General features: G+C 36.3%; 1 protein-coding gene across 6 annotated transcripts; it reads right to left on the minus strand.

The window, feature by feature from the left end:
- Nucleotides 1–1,976: 1,976 nt before the first annotated feature.
- On the minus strand, nt 1,977–19,634 carry LOC121734259 (bromodomain-containing protein DDB_G0280777-like). 6 transcript variants are annotated; one of them, XM_042124749.1, is made up of 3 exons: nt 19,616–19,634; nt 5,737–5,822; nt 1,977–4,776 (listed from the first exon to the last, which is right to left on the minus strand). In XM_042124749.1, exon 3 carries the CDS (start codon nt 4,745–4,747, stop codon nt 2,099–2,101), a length of 2,649 nt encoding a protein of 882 aa, XP_041980683.1. In that variant the 5' UTR covers nt 4,748–4,776; nt 5,737–5,822; nt 19,616–19,634; the 3' UTR covers nt 1,977–2,098. The 6 variants fall into 6 exon arrangements, with proteins under 6 accessions (XP_041980683.1, XP_041980679.1, XP_041980684.1 ...); XM_042124745.1 differs by lacking the exon at nt 19,616–19,634 and adding an exon at nt 18,695–18,790 and having other exon boundaries at nt 5,727–5,822; XM_042124750.1 differs by lacking the exon at nt 19,616–19,634 and adding an exon at nt 18,695–18,714.
- Nucleotides 19,635–20,446: the final 812 nt, after the last annotated feature.

Raw genomic sequence — 20,446 nt, forward strand, 5'->3', positions numbered from 1 at the left:
GCAATAAAGAAGTGAGAGAGCGTTGAGGTATTCATCTCATTTTACCTTAGGGGCCTGGCGTTATGGACACTGCTGTGCCACAGTAAAGTGAACCTTAAGTTAAGAAGATAGAGACGATTGTCGCGTAGTGATTGGACTACATGATATGTAAGCCTAGAGCGACTATTTTATCTTACTTCATACATTAGGTAGTCTGTAACAAGTCTCAAGATATACATATAGTATAGGTCCCATTGACAATAAGGTTGTTTTATCGTTTTGATGATGCCAAAGCGCCAAAACAAACTTGTAGGCTTATACTAGTGGTTGTAGTAGCAAAAATACACTAACTACCGCACTCAGAGATGATTATTAGTAAGTAGTAACTTAACCGCAATTAAGAGGAGTCCACACCGCCCTTTTTTCCATACAAACGTTGTCCCCTGTTTCCTCCCTGGATAATGCTAGTAGAGTTATAATTTTTTTTCTGAATATCTACGGCCACTAATGCAATGTCCCTATGTTTTCTTTTTTTTTCATAATTTAATTATTAAATAAGATATGAACGTTCAAAAACCCAAAAAAATGGCAAGATTTTCCGCTGTGTTCAAACGTCCAGAAAACAGATTTGGCTAGATTATACAAAAAAAAGCAAAACATAGGAACACAGCTCAATCCTTTTTTTAATCGGTTAAGTTTTGGAGAAGGAATCAGGGGACAACGAATCGTTGATTTTCTGCAGTTGTCTCTATCGCGTTCTGCGGTATAGGCTTGAGGTAAGGGAGACAGCTATAGATATTACACGTACTTTTTTTTCATTTCTCTAGCCCCTGGTGTATCCTCTTAAATAAAGAGTTTGACAGATAATGTATGAGACATAGGTCACTGACCTCCATTATACAAGTACGCTGGACTTATGATAGGTACCCTTTAAAATGACAGCTATTTTTTGTGCCTATTTGAAGTGGAATCAGCGCCCCCAATGCGGGGGAAGAGAACTTAATCTGACGTAAAGCAGTAGTGGGAGTACTTGGAACTAATACTAGTTACTACAACCAATACCGATTAAGCGGCCATTTGCAAGTTACGTCAGATTTAGTTCTCTTCCCCCGCATTGGGGGCGCTGATTCCGCTTCAAAGAGGCACAAAAAACAGTTGGGTATCATAAGTCCAGCGTACTTGTATAATGGAGGTCAGTGGGCATAGGTACTTAATATTATGTCAAAATCTTCATTTTGTTAGGGCCAATCATGAACGCAACGCGACGCGTAATATGCATTTCTAAATTTGTATTAAATTGACAGACTTGCATGCCGTCTCACGCAGTTGAAGTCTGTCAAATCCATAAAAAAATAGAAATGCATCTACGCGTAGCGTTAAGGTCTGAATTGACCCTTACGACGTTTCTAAGTGCGGCAGTAAAATATGACGTATAAGCCATTATGCCATTTACACTGAAATTAACCGGACTTATGAACTATTTGCTGGTCGTATAAAAAACTACAGCGTTCTTTGCCAATATTTTAATAACAACTTATTATAGTCCTTCTTCAAAGCTTTATATACATATAACAAAAAACATAACAACTTACAAACTAGACGCAAGTTCACACCGAGAATGCATTTCTAAAATAGAGATTCTAAGCGATCTTTATTCGATATCCAGGAAGATACAAGTTTCATCGTCAGAGAAATGAGAATTTTCGAGCTGAGTTGCGACCCTCACTCTTCTACTGACTCCCGCATTCAGAGACGAATATTAGTAACTTAACTGCAATTAAATAAAGAGATGAGGTAGAATAATATTATGTCAAAATCTTCATTTTGATAGGGTCAATCATGACCGCAACGCAAAGCTTAGATGCATTTCTTTTATATGGATTTGACAGATTTGCAAGACGTCCTATTGCAATTGAAATCTGTCAAATCCAAACCAATTTAGAAATGCATCTGCGCGTCGCGTTGCGGTCTGAATTGACCCTTAGTTACAGTTTGTCTCTGAGTGCAGCAGTTGAACGTTATATTATCGTGTAGTTAATGATAATATTCAATGTAAAATGGCTGCGCCTTGTCGCTTCTCGGTGTGAGCTCCTAAATTACATTTTATCATTAAATCTATCTACATTAAATCTTTGGTAATGCTTCTATTTGACAACATCTTGTCCTGATCAAACATCGCATATTTAAAACTATTCCGACTTCTTTTATATTTATACTTACTAATAAGATTCAATTTAGCTAACATTTCAAATGTTTTCTTAAAGGTGGGTATTGGCAGCACTGGTGGTGAATATTCCTTCTTGGAAACTTTTGATAGCGATCTAGAGGCAGGACTTCCATAAGTGGTGTTTTGCTTGGGTGAATTTTCAGCTTTCTTTGTAGTCGATTCCGTTGGATTTGGTGTTAGTTTAGCAGGTTGCGCTGGTTTTACGTTAACCTCTTTTTTTTTTATTTCTATCTTACTATATTCTTCTATTTTCCGCTTATTAACTATCTTTGGTGAGCTTTGGTGTGTTTCTACCTTTACGCATTGCACAGGACTTTGGTATGGCGATATTATAGTGTTTTTCGGACTTTGCCTGTGTGCTGGTATTTTTACAAAAGACGGCGTTGTTTTTACCTTTTCTTCTCCTATAGTTGGTTTAGTTTCTTTTTTAGCGACTTCTTTTTTTATTGGCTCTTCGATTATCTTTTGAGTGTCTTGCTCAAACTTATCGTTATGCTTTGGAGAACTGTTTTGAGATTTTGCTTCAATTTTTACACTTTGTGGTAGCAATTTTTTTTGAGTTTCTTCTTTGTCTGTGTTCTTTTCTAATGGAATCCGCCAGGGTTCTGTTACGTTTTGTACTGCACTTACATGATTTATATATTCCGAACTATTTTGAGGTTTTGGCAACACTTGTAAAGGTTCTACTATTTGACGATTTTGCAGGGTAGGTATTTGCTGAGGTACTTGATTATTTTCATACAAAAACATTTTCCGCCGGAATTCTTGAATTTCATCCGGATGGAAACTTGTCGAAACAGCGCTATGTTTGTTAGGTTGAAGTGTCCATACTTCTAAATTCTTATTAATGTTGGTTTCTGGTACATTATTCACTTGTTTATTATCTTGGGCTATTGCATTTTGGAGGATCTTAACTACTGCTGGATGTTTATTAGTGACTACACTGTTGCTTTTTAAATTTGTTTCATGAGGAATATTTTTGGCATTCATAATTTTATTGGGAACAATTTTACCTTGGTAACTATTCTGTGGCGATGTCGTATCATTTATCGTTGTTCTTCCAATTTCTTGTTGCTTCACTTTATTATCTTGGGCTATTCCATTTTGGAGAATCTTAACTACTGTCGGATGTTTATTAGTGACTACGCCGTTGCTTTTTAAATTTGTTTCATGAGGAGTATTTTTGGCATTCATAATTTTATTGGGAACAATTTTACCTTGGTAACTATTCTGTGGCGATGTCGTATCATTTAACGTTGTTCTTCCAATTTCTTGTTGCTTCACGCTAGCGGACAATCCATAATTATGTATCGGCCTTATTTTAACGCTTCTGGGATTCTCATTAGCTTTGGCCAATTTTTGTAAGTGTGGTTTCATGAAGTTAATTGATGATAAACTTCTTGGCTTAGTAAAATTGGTTGTAGCCTGATCAGGAAAATTCTTAAAATTGTTATTTTGAAGTGCAAAGTGTAGATTGTTGTTACTTGAAAATTGTCTTGGTGGTTGCATAAAAGCTTTATTTATATTATTATAATAATATGGTATTTGAGCGTAGGGGCTTGTTACTATTGGAAGGTTTGAATGATAGAATATCGACCTACCAACTTGCATGGTAGCTAATGGATGCATGTTTACATAATTTTCTTGATGCCATTCATACATTTGTGGTCTGGGTGTATAATTTGGTAAAAGATTTATGTTATTCATTTGGTTATGACAAACGTTCGAATTATTCAATGGTACAGTATTGTTCGAGAAGTCTAATGGCGTCTTTGAAGACTTTTTATAGTAATTATTTTTAAGTTCTTCTACTTTTGCAAGCATATCTGCAATCTTTTTCTGCATTTCGATATTCAACTGTATTGATTTAGTATGATTATTTTTCTTTTTATCTTTCTTTTTTATTGAATACTTTGATTTATCTAGTGACCGATCTTTATTTTTAGTTTGCTTACTACTCTTGAATATGTTGTGTTTTTTTGGATTTTCTCTTTTATTGGATTTGTTGTCGCAGACTGTAGAATCGAATAGACTGACGATTTTAGGAGAGTCGAACAATAATGAATTATCAGGGCTAAAATTATCTTTCCTTGTTTGAGTCATTATATTTGAATTTACTTCTTTAGCTTTAGAGATCGAGGTATCTTCATTATTCACACATTTTATTTGTTCATCTCCTCTTCCATTTTCTTGAACATTGTCGAACCTTATCAAATCTTCCATATCAACTTCATCAGCAATATCTACATCTAGTTCTATAGTGTCATCGTCACTTATATCATCATCCTTTTCAGAAAGTATCTCTTTAAACTTGTCATTAAAATTTTCTCTTGTCTTAAGATCCTCAGCCAGTTTGTCGTTGTAGAATATCTTAAACTTCTTACAATCTACCACCTGGATCGTCAAAGGGCGACATCTGTTTAACAGCTTAATATTTTGATTTATTCTACAAAATGACTGTGGAAGTATAGCTGTATCTTTTTGAAGAGAGCTGACATACTCATCGAAGTCTTTCTGTTGTAATTTACAAGATATATCCATAATGCCTTCGTCTTCTATAGTTATTAGGTCTGTAACAATTACAAAAAGTATTATGATATAATAATTGATATATAATTATTTATCACTATGTCTATTGGCACGAATGAGGAACACTCATTTGTGCATAATTCTCAATTATTATTTGTAAATGATATCATCCTTATTTTTTTATTATTTTTTTTCATTTTTTTATTTATTTATTTATTATCATCCTTCTATTGACAAATCATTCGTAAAAATCTAAAAATATATAGGTTGGTAGACAAAACTAGTTATAAGCTTACTCATTGTGTATCATTTTCATGAATATTTTTTGAAACATTAAGGGTGGGTTGCACCAACTTACTTTAACTATAACTGTAACTTGAACTATAACTTTAACTTTAACTACAATGCAAAATGTCAAATCTTTGGTTAGTCAATAATTGATGCCATATTTGACGATAGCCTTGAGTTCGACAAGGCTTTAAATGAATGTGGGCGGGGGCGCTGCGGTAAAGGAGAACTGTCAAAAATGGCGTTTTTGTATGATGGCAGCGTGTTAGTTTCTTTTTTTACCACGTGCATTTAAAGCCTTGTCGAGCTCTATGGTTATGGTTAAATATGGCGTCTTGATGGCGTCCATTTCTAACTTTAACCAAAGATTTGACATTTTGCGTTGTAGTTAAAGTTATAGTTACAGTGGGGCTAAAATGGTCGCTTTGAAGAATCATGATATGAATCATAATATGATTCATTTTTCTAAAATCGCAAAATGCAACTCTGCTTGCAATTCATTTCTATATTTTTGTACTGATTTGACATTTGTCAGTTTGACAGTTTTGACAATTCATTTGCTGAATTGATTGAGAGGAATTGCTAAATGTGACCATTTTAGCCCCGCAGTTATAGTTAAAGTAAGTTGGTGCAACCCACCCTAAATAGTTAAAGTAGCATACAGGATAGCCATGTAAACTACAGACCACATAAAAAACAATACCTTGCAACACCTCGTACTCGTCCGTATATTTGTTCTTGTCCACGTCCAGCAGCACCACCAGGTCTTCTAATTCGTCCTCAAACTCCATCTTTGGCACTGAAAACAACAATAACACGATTTTACAATGTGAAACGATCAGCAGATCATCTAATGGTTAGTATGTAGAAACTAGATGACGCCCGCAACTCTGTTGCGCCAAAATTAGTTCATCGCGCGGGAACCGTACATTTTTCCGAGATAAAAGGTCTCCTAGGTCCTTTCCGGGACTCAAATATCTCCATACCGAGCAAAATCAGTTAAGCGGTTTGGGCGTGAACGTAATTCAGACATACAGACACACTTTTGCATTTATAATGTTACTAACATTGTTGTGTAACACCGTTAGTATAACATTACTAACAGTGTTTCTTGACCGGAGAAATACCACGTCCTCACAGAAAACCGGTGTGAAACAGCGCTTGCGCTGTGTTTCACCGAGTGAGTGAGTTTACCGGAGGTCCAATCCCCTACCCTATTCCCTTCCCTACCCTCCCCTATTCCCTTCCCTTCCCATCCCTACCCTCTCCTATTATCCTATTCCCTCTTAAAAGGCCGGCAACGCACCTATATCTCTTCTGAATTCTGATGCTGCGAGTGTCCATGGGCAACGGAAGTTGCTTTCCATCAGGTGACCCGTTTGCTCGTTTGCCCCCTTATTTCATAAAAAAAAAACAAAGTTAGCGGCTTCGTTTTAATTGCTCGGTATGGAAAAACCATAAAGTTAATAGGAAAAACACGTCTGCTATCTTTCTCGTCATTATGTGAGATCGAGAGGTCGTACGAAAATGAATGTAAGTATGCTGACAGTAGGTTGTGTTGTAATACATTAAACATTTTTTTAAATTAAAATGGCTGACTCTGGCAACAGCAATTTTCTTAATGAATATCATTTTGTGATCACACAGTACAACTCACAGAAATTAATTTTGCAGCTTCTTTCATACGGTTTTTTTAAAACGAGGTGCCTACTTAACTTGTGCGTGTTATAGCTATGAATAATATTTTATAACCTTATCTCCACATATTCAGATACAAAGTACATACTTATTTTACTTTCACAGGAAATATTTTTTATAACTTAAACAAACCTTTACTTAAACATTTGATACTTTTAAGTAATTTAAATATTATGTTAATTATATTTTACAATCACAATCAAATTCGGCTGCATGACTATAACATTACATACTAATAAAATAATGTGGGTAGTTGTTAATAACATTCAATATCTTGCTTATAAAAATTTTCGTTAAAATATCAGCTGATTGATTTAAAATCCTACCATTTTTGGGTCGTATGTCGAAAGTTATCCATTAGCTTTGTCCACACTGTGCCTTTTACTGTTCGTCAAAGGCATGCGTTATAGCGCAGTCAACAACGAACGTGAGGCATGGCCGCGACGCATTCCCTCTGATTGTAGGTATCCAAAACTTCGAAAATGACAATATTGGCGTTGCGTTCCTTGACGCATTCAATTATTGAATGCGCCAAAACGAAAGTTGAATGAAAGAAGATGACGAAAATTGAAGACGAAAGCGCATAGTGTAGACATAGCTAATCAATAACGCTAGTGAAAAGATAAACTTGACACTGGCAGAATGTTGCAAAAAGCAATGGTTTGCAGTAAAAGACGAAGAGGAGTTTTGCCGGGAACGTGAAAGAGTGCTGGGGCTGGCCGTAGCCAAAGTCCCTTTCGCTAAAAACGATGACGAAATTCGTTATCAAAATGTATGGGATTTGACATTAGTCTTCGAAAGCGAAATGTCATTTAGCGATGACTTATGTCAAACCGCATATTATATTATTTTAATAACGATTTTCATCATCGTTTTTAACGAAAGATACTTTATCTAAGGGGATGTTGTGTTTTTGTATTATTTTCCTAAAATTGTGTTATCTGAGTTTTTAATGTATAATATTGGTAGAATATTAACCATTAGATATTCGTTATCGTGAACAAGTGTAGGCAAATGTTGCTACTTCCAGAAACGTGCTATTTTGTAAAATTCCCTCCCCTTCCCTCCAAAACTCCGTCGAAAGTTTCAGTAAAGCGTCTACCACTTTACTGAATTGACCGACTTGACTCCTTGACTGCTTTGAGTTTTGCTTAGACTCTGACTAGACTTTAGACATGATGATATTTAATATAGTAAAACGTTGATGAAAATGATTATGAAGAAGACCTTTGTATGTGGCAAAGTACACCCCCGGTGTCAGTGCCAAAAGTAAAAAAAAAGGCTATAAATGGTAAAGGAAAACATGTCAAAAATGGGGTTTTCGGCGGCGTTAGTTCCTTTTTTGGCCACGTTCATTTATAACCTTGTCAAGTTCATAGGAACTGCCCTGCGACATGTTTAATGTAAGACCACACTAGGCGACACTACACTGCATCGGAGCGACCCGAGTCCCGACACGTCACGGTCAAATGAAATTCTATGAGCTACACCGCCCTACGTTTCGGCGGCATTTTCCCACGAGCCACGACACGACACAATTTAACCCATCAATCCCCAACAACATTTCAACAAAATCTCGGCCAGTTTTAGAGGCTAGTACCGCCGAGATTTTGTTGTGTGCCGTACGTGGCGACGCATTGATACTATGGCGCACACATACAAGCCGCGCGCGGTGCCTTTGTATGAAGATAACTTACTTCCCCTCCTTTTACTATGCCGCAGTCGCTTTAGTAGTTCTACAGACAACTGTCATAATATTGTGTCGTACGGTCCATAGTGTGCAAGTTCATACAGGTTCTAAAGTTTAGTTCACGCCAAATCGTTCACGCTTTTTTGCGGTAACGATTTGGCGACTGTTTAGAATCTAAACAGTCGCCAAATCATGGAAAAAGGAGGGGAAGTAAGTTATCTTCATACAAAGGCACCGCGCGTAGCTTGTGTGTGTGCGCAATAGTATCAATGCGTCGCCACGTACGGCACACAACTAAATCTCGGCGGTACCAGCCTTATAAAACTGGCCGAGATTTTGTTGTGTGGCGACGACGCATTGATACTATGGCGCACACATACAAGCCGCGCGCGGTGCCTTTCTATGAAGATAACATACTTCCCTCCTTTTACTATGGCCAAATCGTTACCGCAAAAAAGCGTATCAACATAGCAGTATCTGACCACATAGCGATTTGTCGTCTGAAATTCGTGTGTCGTGCTGTGCGGCGTCGTTGCATGTATAAACGGTACATAGAAATATATGGCAGAGTCGTCACCGCATTTTGTGGTGTCGTGTGAAAACCATAAAGTTAATATACCTTGCGGAATAGAGAAACAAAGGCCTGAGCAAGAGAGATGTCACTATCAGTAACACTGCGGGGTAAAAAGAGACGTGTGATACATGACAGCAGCAATCTTTTTTTGACCTCCAGTCGGCACGTGCCGCACGTTGACAATTTAATCTCATAGAAATCATGTTCAATCATGCTTGTGTAAGTGTATACGTACACATATTTTTTCACACAGATGAAACCAATTTCGGTTTCGTTTGACAGCTCGAGATTGTTGCTCTATTCCGCTAGGTATATTAACTTCATGAGGAAAACGCCCATGCGCGACACGTAAACTTCAGTATTATGGAACATGTGACGTCATGTCGCCTAGTGTGCCTTTATGATTATCGACAGTTTCAAGACAGTTCCAACTTAAATACCCCAATTGCAATAAGTATAAATATCAAGGTGCCGGTTGGCAGCGGGCGACATGAAGCAACCGCAGACGACATGTCGCAGCGACACCACTGGTTTGTATGTATTTCTATGAAATACCCTCCGCAGCTAGCGACACGAAGCTAGCGACACTTTTTCATAGAAATACCATAGGAAATACATACATAGAAGCCAGTAGTGTCAAGTGCCGCAACTCGAAACGACACGTCGTCTGCTTCATGCAGCCGGCTTCCAACTTGTACCTTTTTTGTAGACGGACCAACCTTAGCATCTCCATGGTCTCACACCATCGTAGGTACAACATTACACTGCTATACTACACTACAACTTTACACCGCTTTTTTTTAATGAAATAAGGGGGCAAACAAGCAAACGGGTCACCTAATGACAGCATCGGAGAGCTGCAAGTGCGTTGCCGGTCTTTTAAGAGGGAATAGGGTAATAGGGGAGGGTAAGGAAGGGAAAGGAATAGGGGAGGGTACGGAATGGAATAGGGTAGGAGATTGGGCCTCCGGTAAACTTACTCACATGACGAAACACAGCGCAAGCGCTGTTTCACGCCGGTTTTCTGTGCGAACGTGGTATTTCTCCGGTCGAGCCGGCCCATTCGTACCGAAGCATGGCTCTCCCACGTATGCTATACTACACTACTACACCAAACCACAAAACTACAGCGTACGCCAACACCAAACAACCAAAAATACAACAATATAGTAACTACGCCACCATACTGCTACGCCAAAACTACAAGAACTATGCGCCTTCGTACACAGAACACTAATACTTGCCTTCGTAGCAGCCGACTGACTACTGACTGACGAAAATTACTGCTAAAACTTCCAGGGTTATTGTCCTTTTATGGTCCTTTTCATCTCATTCTCATCCCTCCATTCCTCTTTCCTTCGTTATCACAATTCGAACTCAAAAACAATAGTCACCGTTGTCTTAAAAGTGATAAAAGTTATCACAAATGAACAATAAATTTCGGGTCTTTAAGTAATTTGTTTGATGCTTAAAAAATACGAATTGTCTTACGTTGTACAGCCAACATCTGTTCGGACTTATGAAACTTTTAATATTTTACAACTCTTTGTTACTTTCCATTATTATTTAGTTAATAGGAAACACTTAACAGTATATTTTTATTCATCCTTATCCATATTATGTAACTTCTCTAGTAAACTCTTTTAACCTTAATATCCTTCCCTTACAAGCCACTCATCACTATCCCCATTCCTCACCCTCTCTCCTGGACCTGATGATTGTGTCGTCTCCTCACCTTGTTGACACGCATGGCCAGCACCCAGCAGAAGGTTTTTCCTATCACGATTGTATCTTTCTATCGTACAAATGGCGAACACCTAAAGCTAAACCCAAGGTTATTATGCAAAGAGCATTTAAAAATATGAATTTAGGTCATCTTCGCGCGGATGCAAACTATGTAGATTGGTCTGAGATTTTCAATGCCCAGTCGATTGATAACAAAGTAAATATTTTCAATAACATTATAACTGAACTCTTTGACCACCACGCCCCCTTGCGACCAATTAAAATCAAACACTTACCTGCACCCTGGCTAACGGAAGAAATCAGAACACTAATTAATAGAAAAAACAGAGCCAAAGTTAAATTTAAAAAATCGAAATCAGATTCTGATAAGTTACTTTACAATAAACTGCGAAATCGTTGTAACACTGCTTGCAGGGATGCGCAAAGGCGCTATATTCATTCTTCTGTAGATAACGCTGACCAGGCCAAAGTTTGGAAATTTTTAAAATCGTTGGGTGTTGGGAAGGACGCAAAAGCATCGGTTCCTTCTAATTTAAATCTAGAACACTTAAATTCCCATTTTGCTAATACACCACGAAGCTTCGATGCTCACAAAAAGGCTCAAACCTTACACAATCTGACCACCTTACCTTCTCCCGATAATGCTCCTTTCTCCTTCAGAGAGCTGTCTACTACAGAAGTTAAAAGAGCTGTTATGTCAATCACATCCAGGGCTGTGGGCAGTGATTGCATAGGTCGAAACATGATTGTTCCCTTGTTAGACATTTTAGCTCCGGTCCTGGTCCATATCCTCAATTACTCACTTTCTACCGGTTCCTTTCCCTCCTCCTGGAAAAACGCTAATATAATTCCTCTCCCCAAAAAACGGAGTCCTAAAAGTTTCTCTGACTATCGTCCGATCTCTATTCTACCTTTCCTTTCTAAAATCTTAGAACGTTCTGTACAACATCAACTTCAGACCTTCCTTAACTTGCATAATTTATTAAACCCGCTACAATCTGGATTTCGTTTCGGACATAGTACCTCCACAGCCCTGGTGAAAATCACAGATGACATTCGTCTGGGGATGGATAGTCATCATTTAACTATACTCACGCTCTTAGACTTTAGCAATGCCTTCAACTCCGTAGATCACGATATACTATTACTTCTTCTCAGCTCACTCAACCTATCTCCTATCGTGCTCAACTGGTTCCGTAGTTTCCTTCAGGGACGCCGGCAGCGTATCAAAGTTGACAACACATCGTCAACTTGGTGCGATATTTTCGCCGGTGTCCCTCAAGGCAGTGTCTTATCTCCTCTCTTGTTTTCAATTTTCATTAATTCTATTTCTCGCCATATTTCCTCTTCCTATCATTTATTTGCTGACGACTTACAGATATAGACGACTATATCCATGTCCTACTTCCCTTACTATCCAACGGTATTGCTCAAACAAATGCTGATTTGAATGAAATTTTGAGGTGGAGCAATGCCTATGGCTTAGTCCTAAATCCTAACAAAACACAATGTATAATCATTGGCAGCCGACAGCTAATTGCGAAGGTGGACTGGAATACCTTGCCCAATATTGTCCTTGATGGGATTACCATTTCCTACGGCTCCGCAGTGCGTAATCTTGGAGTCTATTTTGACCGCACTCTCTCTTGGAATATCCAGATCCAACAACTCCGCAAAAAGATGAACGCTGCCACTGCTTCCCTTAGACGACTGAGCAACCTTTTGCCAATCGCAACAAAAATAAAACTTGCTACTACTTTACTTTTCCCTATTCTCGACTACGCTGATGTCTGCTACTGTGACATAAATGAAAATCTTCTTTCTTCCCTTCAACGCCTTCAAAACTTATGTATTCGTTTTATTTTTGGCCTTCGAAAGTTTGACCATGTTTCTAATTATCGATCTCAGCTCGAATGGCTCCCGATCAAGTTGCGTCGAAACTCTCACATGCTTCACTTACTGTATAACATCCTTTTTAGTCCTTCTACTCCTAACTACCTCAAAGTAAAATTCAATTTCCTCGGTCATGACAATCCTATACTTCGCTCTGCAAACAAACTGACTCTTGCGTTTCCTTCTCACAATACTTCATTCTACGATTCTTCTTTCACCATCTCCGCTATTCGTCTCTGGAATTCCTTGCCCGATTTTATAAAAAAATCGGAATCAATTAACATCTTTAAGAAACGTTTGAAAGCACACTACCTAGATCAGGCTCAGTCCTTGTAAAGCTCTTGGTGTTTTTTGTAAAATTATTTTAATGTTCCTTTATTTATAATGTAGGTTTTTAATGTATATATGTATATATGTATGTATGTATGTATATTTATATATATATATGTATGTGTATATATGTATGTATGTGTGTGTGTATGTATATGTGTTGAATGTGATGTATTACACATAATATAAAAATAATAAAATATATAAATATATTACTATATATATTTTATAAATATATGAGGATATTTTTTTTTTCTTTGTTTAAGTTTAGCACTTACACATTATTTTCTGCCACCATATTTTGGTTGCCTGGAAGAAACCGCTAAAAGCGGTAAGGCCGCCTATTTGCTATGTTCCTTGCCTAATGTTGTTTTTTGTTATTTTATATTGTTTATAATGCAAATAAAAAATTTATAAATAAATAAATAAATATGTATATTTTACATATTATATTGTTACTAACTGTAGTGGGGAAAACAGACTTTAATTAAACACTGAAGTTAAATGCAAATGATATATATATATTATTCAGAAAAGGTACATTCAATAATTATTAACAAGTACAGCTTTACAATTCAAATCAGTTATCAGACACATGTGCCTCTATCTCGAGCCTAGGTCAGATTGACCCTGCCACCCCCGGCTCTCCCTGGCGTCGACCAGGAGGCTCACATTTGGTTACCATTAAATAACATTATTAATGGCCCTGTTACAAGAAACTCAGCCTGTCACGCCAAGTGAACTATTAAATATTTCTTAGGATTGTTTTTATATTTAGTTCAACTCCTATTTCTAATGGGTGTGATATTTTAAAAGCTTGTTTCCTTGTCAACTTAAAGTAAATTATTAATGTTTGTGTTCCTCAACACTTGGCGTCAAAGACCGTAATTCTAGTATTTTATGTTCCTTGTCAAAGATTAAGGTGTTTACATGTTTCAGGGTTCCTCAATTTATGTGATTTCTGTAACCGACCTCGTAAATGTACAATAACTTTTTAAACATAGTTTTAGATTAAAATAATATAATTCCTAACAATATCAAACTAATAAACACAAACAAAGCTTCAACTTCTATAATTTTCCTGGCCCAGAACGTACCCAGGTTCTGGGCCAGGGGGAGGCAAATTACCCAGGTTCTGGTGCCAGGGGGGGGCAAATTACCCAGGTCCTGGGCCAGGGGGGAGCAAATCAGATTTTTCATAAGCAAGGTGTTTATAAAGAATAAAAAATTAATAATTTTTAGTTGTAAAAATATTGTATTGCAAATAAATGGCAAAAAATAGTTTTCTTAATTTTTAATTTTTATAGATAAAAGTACTAGATAATATACTTAGTAGGGACGTCAACATGATCCAGGGGGGGGGGGCAGCTGCCCCTCTCTGCCCTCCCCCTCGGTACACCCATGCCCTTTATAATATATTTTGTAAAGTTTTATTTTGAATGAAAATTACCTTTTCACATCCTTTTCATACGACCACCTTGCTTCGTTTTTACAGAAACGTCTGAGGTAGGTATGTTACATACATAAGTAATATTTTTGGGAAAGAAAAACTTAATTTACAGTAATTATAAATTAATTTCCTAACGCTTGTGACTTCTGAGAACATAAGAAATGACAGTTAAGTCATTGCAACTTTGACTTAATTTGAATTGAACAACAACTGACGTTATTTTTTTTAATAAAAGAACATAAGTTGCGTGCTTTGGATGGAAAATAAAATAATCGTTTGTTGGTACCAAAACCAAAGATCTCACCTAACCAAAACACGTGAAGCAAATGAACGCAACGCCACTGCACAACCATAGTATAAAACCTCCTTTTTGGAAGTCCAGTAAAAATAATCGAGCAACATTTTTGGAGATGCTTTCTCTAATCGATAGCATATTGCTATACTGTGTCGATAGGTAAGCGTCATAGGCTTCCTGATAAAGTTACATCAAAATCAGGCCGTACAGAATGTCAGAATTTCACTTTGTATTGTTTTTTTTTTAGATTTTGCATTAACAGCGTTTTACAAAATATGAAGCTAACGGTTCACACAAAAAAAGGTTAAAAACAATGGTTAAAAATATGGAAATTATTATTTAGAAACGCATTATATCGTATGGGCAGATATTCTGAATTTTACAATTCAGATTACGAATCTAAAGAGCCATTGCAGCTGTTCGTGACCTACACTGGCTTGTCAAAGCGATGATGATCACGACCTGCGCTATAAACAGGACGATCCCTCGCTTTTCATTCGCAGATCGTAATTATGATAGTATACAGCGGTAACTGACGTAAAAGGACCTTTTAAATTCCCGCAAAGACGCTGAATATTGCGGAACTATTGGCCGACACAAAGAAGGTTTTCATTTAAAATTATTGCAGATTTTCCGCAAAGTTACCGAATGGTATGTTTTAAACACCAAATAACTTTCCTAGCAGCCTAAAATTCCTTTCCAATCGGTTTTAAAGCGGTTACGTAAAGGGGTAACAGTCGAAGAGACAATGATAAGCCTGAGTGATAAATTGATAACAAAAGTTTTTAGTTTTTAACTTGCTTAATATCTCTTCCAAATACATACATAGCTTCAAAGTCAAAAGATTGTTTGTTTGAGAGGGCCTGCGTGCTTTTGTCTACCAATCAGCTTAACTTTATTTGATTAAATAATATACCTACACAACATTATTATTAATGCAGGTTAAAAATAATTCATATTATTAATTAACTTACTGAATATGCACGTGTTATTTGGCATTTTCATTGCGTAAGTAAATTTTTTCGCTATAGATTTTGTACGAGACGACGAAAATATAATATAGGTTTTAGTTTGTGCAAGGACAATTTATAGTATTTGTGATAGGACAGTAAAAATATTATATAGAGTACATAGTTGAACATATAGATATTAACTTGTAGTTTGTTCATAATAGTAATAGGTTTAAAATACTTTAATTTAATTCATAGGTTTCATGTAAGAGTGAGACGGAAATAAACCATCTCATAATGTGTTTTTTATTCCCAAAACCAAATAGTTTAATAGTCAATAGTCAATAGTCGCATTTTATTAGTTAATTTGTATGATTTTATGTCTTTATTTCTAATTCTGTTAAATTTAAATAGCTTTAATAGTAAAAATAGCATAATTATATCGTTCTTTGTAAATTTCGTGTTAGAGTAGGATAGACATATACAAAGTAGCATGTAATAGATAGAGATAGCTTGATTAGTCACTTTGTTTTACCAATTTTCCGTAGTTTTAATAGTTTACGTTTAATATTGTAATAGAAATAGGTAAATAATATAGTATAATAGTCTTTAGAATTAGTAACATAGCAATATGTTTGTACGAAATAGTGTAAATATTTATAAAAAATAAAGAAAGTTTGGCGGGGGCGAGGTGATAACGGGACCGCAGGTCAGGCCTATTGTTTTAAACCTAGTATAAATAAAGGGCCGGGCCGGCCGCCGACGAGACCGCTCCGAGCCTACCTAGAAGAAACAGCAAGACAAGAAGAATCGGGAAAATATTGGGGAATTATTGGGTCATCGCTACATCGGAAATAGAAGAAAGGCTGGCCGGAAATCGCGTCTACCTCGACCCCCGCTAATAGTACAATGTGTCGAAGTTTATACTTTTCTCAAATTAAAGTTTAACATAATTTATTGACTTGAGATTCGCTTTTTAAAGTAACTTGTGTCATTGGAAATTATAGGTTATACATTAATTAGACCTATAATGATCTAAAAATAGTCTTAGTTGCAGTATTTTTTATTAACATGCTATTTTTTTAAAACTCGGCGTGTAGACGGACTTCCCTTACAGTTTGAGGTAAGTCCGTCTAGTAGCAATATAGCCCTAACCTGCGAAGTAATATGCATGGCAACGGTTTCTAGCGAAGCCGCAAAACGGCCATTCAAATATGTGTTTAAGGTGTCGGTATTAAGGTTCGCATTCCAGAGAAAATTAATTTTATAACATTTTAAGGCAAGTCGGCATATCGTAAGTCTAAGTGGTTACAAACATTTTTTGAAAAATTAAACACTAAATATGCACATAAAATAATGTTAATTACAAATTCAAAATTATAATAATTAGTGCCGGCAAAATCAACAACTTTGCTTCATTATCATTTATATTTTATGGGATAAGACATTTTTCAACATACTCCCCTACTTAATTTTGAATTGATTATTGTTTATTCATAATATGTCTACTTATTACCCAATTTTTTATTCCTTAATATTAATATTTAGTCAGTTGGAATAACTTTTTAGTTCACGAAGCAGATTGGGGCCATGCACGCGAAAGTTACGCGTTTTTACCATTATTTTCGCCGCTCAATTAAAATTATACGGGTTGTTGGTCTGGGAGGTAAGATTTTTCATGACGTGTTTAAATCTGAAACGAATAATTATGGCATTAGAAAAAGAAGTTACTTTTACAAGTTTTTTGTTTACGATAAAGGGGGCAGACGAGAAACGGATCCCCTGACAATAAGTGAACTACCGTCACCCTTGGACACCTGTAACACCAGGGGAGTCACATGTGCACTGCCCACTTTTTAAAAAGGAAAGTTCGTGCAGTAAAATTTGGGTAATGCTATGATCTAGCAGTCCTATTTTTTAATGCAAATTAACAATAAATACATGTAGATCTGAAAAGGTTGACAATATCTGATTCGAGGCAAGACCGGCATATGACGGCCTTTCCTTATGCAAACTAGACGGACTTCCCAACTATTGCAATTTTAGGTTAGACATATGCACGTGATAATAACGAAATTAAAGCGATATTAACGAATTGAACATCAGTAATAAGTAAAAGGATCACTAAGTTACTAACGCAATCCAAGAAACTCCAAAAGTTCCTTCGTATTCCTACTTTATTTTCATTTTTTGGCAGAGACTTACACTCCGACTGCGAGTTCAAAACGGGAAAAAATGGCAGATCGTTTTTTTCGTAAAAGGTAGTTAGTAGCGACATGTCTGTTTCTTAGGTCAAACTAACTCTGCAATATTGTTTTACCCACTGAGCCATATGAAACTAGTCGATCAAATATGGAAGCTATTGCCTATAGACGGACTTACCTCCCAGACGGACTTCGACACATTGACCTTACTATATATTATAAGTTACTATAAAATATTATGATAAATTATTATTTTCTTAAGTAGGTACAGTATGTAGTTCCAATTTGGAATAATTATAATGGAATAATTATACGTCATGATCTTGTGTTTTTGGGAATACTGTTTATAATGTTTTAAATATACTACTTCTTACTAATTATTTTCTTATTTGACTGATCTATAACATAAAATGTACCTTGTACTATCTAAGTACTTCGTAATTCATAAAACAGATAAGAAAGATAGGTACTTACTTATCTATATGGAGAATCTGTCAAAAAAGTTGTGAAAAGCCTATTCGGCACTTTATCAGAAGCCATATGAGTTCAGCCATACTCGAGATCAACAAAATTTAAAATTCATTTTTATTTACACGTTTCACATATAGTTAAATAAAATATAGACATAATTATGCATATATTATAATGCTGCGTTTCGCGCGTTTTCATAATAATAAGAATTCTTCTGCGAGAAAAAAAAACAGACAGACGGAGTTGCAGGAATTATCAAAGTCTTAATCTGAGCCGGTTTTTACCCTGTAGGTGTAGGTAAAGGTACTAGGTACGGAACCCTAAAAATCATGGCGATTTTTAACTTAAGAAATAAAATTCGAAATCTTACCTCGTAGCATAATTTCTTCTGTAGGCAACACCATTTTTGCACGTTTCAGGATCACTGCATCACAAGTATTCCAGGTCCAGGGAATAACAACCTCCCTCTTCTATGTGTTAATAACAAATGAAACAGGCAACAGCCCTATAGGTGTCAAATTATTATGGGATAAACAATTTACACTTAAGTTATAATTGTTAACGAAATGTTTTTCTTATGACCTGTGTGATTAGGTTCGTTTTACATTGCGTAAATTGTTTTAATAAAAGTTTGCATAAAAGAAGCTTACTTGCAAAATAATGCACTAGTAAACACACCTTAATGTGATTATTTTATTAATATTGTTGTTATTAAGTATGTAATATTTTGTCATTATTACTTGTAGACTATTACCTCTGCTAATAAATCCACTGTCTCCGTCTGTCATGTGAGTTTCTAATATATCAGACAAAGACAAGCAGACCCTGTTTATTAACACGTTTTTAAGCTTGGGGTGTATGTATGTAACGGAATCTATGAGCACAATTTTTACCTACTTATCTGCTGCATAGTCTAATTAATTCGAAACCTTGCATACGTATTAAGAGCCAATGACAAAGCAATTTTTCACAGTTTCCGTTGCCGCTATAAAAACAAAATAAAGTTTTAATATTTAAGGGGGGCTCCCATACAAGAAACCTGATCTTTTTGCCCTTTTTGGCTGGCTCGTAATCAATAATGGATACAGCTTGAAATTTTCACAAAATCATTTCGGTCATTGTTATAATATGTGATCGAAGCAAAATCCATATTTGTACTTACTTTAATAATTAATAATTAAATTTAAATTAGGTAAATATTTAAGGGGGCTCCTACGGGGGCTCCCATACAAAAAACACAATTAGCATAAATATTAACTTTTTTTAATAAGTAAGTAAATAAAAATTTAACGTCTCTGTCGATATTCTATTATGCAGTTCGCCTGAATACCCTGGATCTCTTGCAAAATGCATTTTATCACAAAGCCCGCGGGTTTTTATATCGTCTAAGCACGGCTAAATTCACGTATGCCTCTTTCTGACTGATATTTAAGGCAGGCATCTGACAGTAACACCATTAACTATTTATCAAGAAGGCATTCAACACCATAGCGATCTATGTCTCAAGTTTTATTAGTCATGAATGCGTCAAGTGTCTATAATGTGCACTCGCCTTTATGAGTACTTGCTAACAGGAGTGTCGGATTCTTTCTGGGAATGTAAGATAATAAACAAGGTTCAAAGTGCTGAGAGCGAATTTTTGTTAACACTTGAGCGCAGTGCAGACGACAGACTATCTGTGACGCAATTTTTAGTCCGTTGAAATAGAATCTATGCAATTATATGCAGTAAGCCAGTAACGCACACGATGCGCAGCGCAGACGTGGTTCTATTTCCACGGGCTAAAAAGTGCGTCACGGATAGTATGTGACGCTGCGCCTTGCTGTGAACATTTTATACGCTGCGCACATATTTAAGATTATTCGGCAAAGTTGGTCCCTGAGTACCTAAGGAACTTCTGACACGGGTACTAAATAATTTATTAATATCCCTCCCAACTAGTGCATTTGTTCAACCAATAAGCCACAGAGGTCATGAAAATTTTCAGTTCACTTCTTTACGTCAAGTAATGAAAAATCCCGCACTTGGTGACCGTACAGACAAAAACATAATATCATTCCCTGCAAAGTTGGATAAAAAGTAGCACAAAGTACTGAATTGTGAAAGAGGTACAAACATCTGG

Source organism: Aricia agestis, chromosome 15 (assembly GCF_905147365.1).
Source record: "Aricia agestis chromosome 15, ilAriAges1.1, whole genome shotgun sequence".
NCBI classification, from domain to species: domain Eukaryota; kingdom Metazoa; phylum Arthropoda; class Insecta; order Lepidoptera; family Lycaenidae; genus Aricia; species Aricia agestis.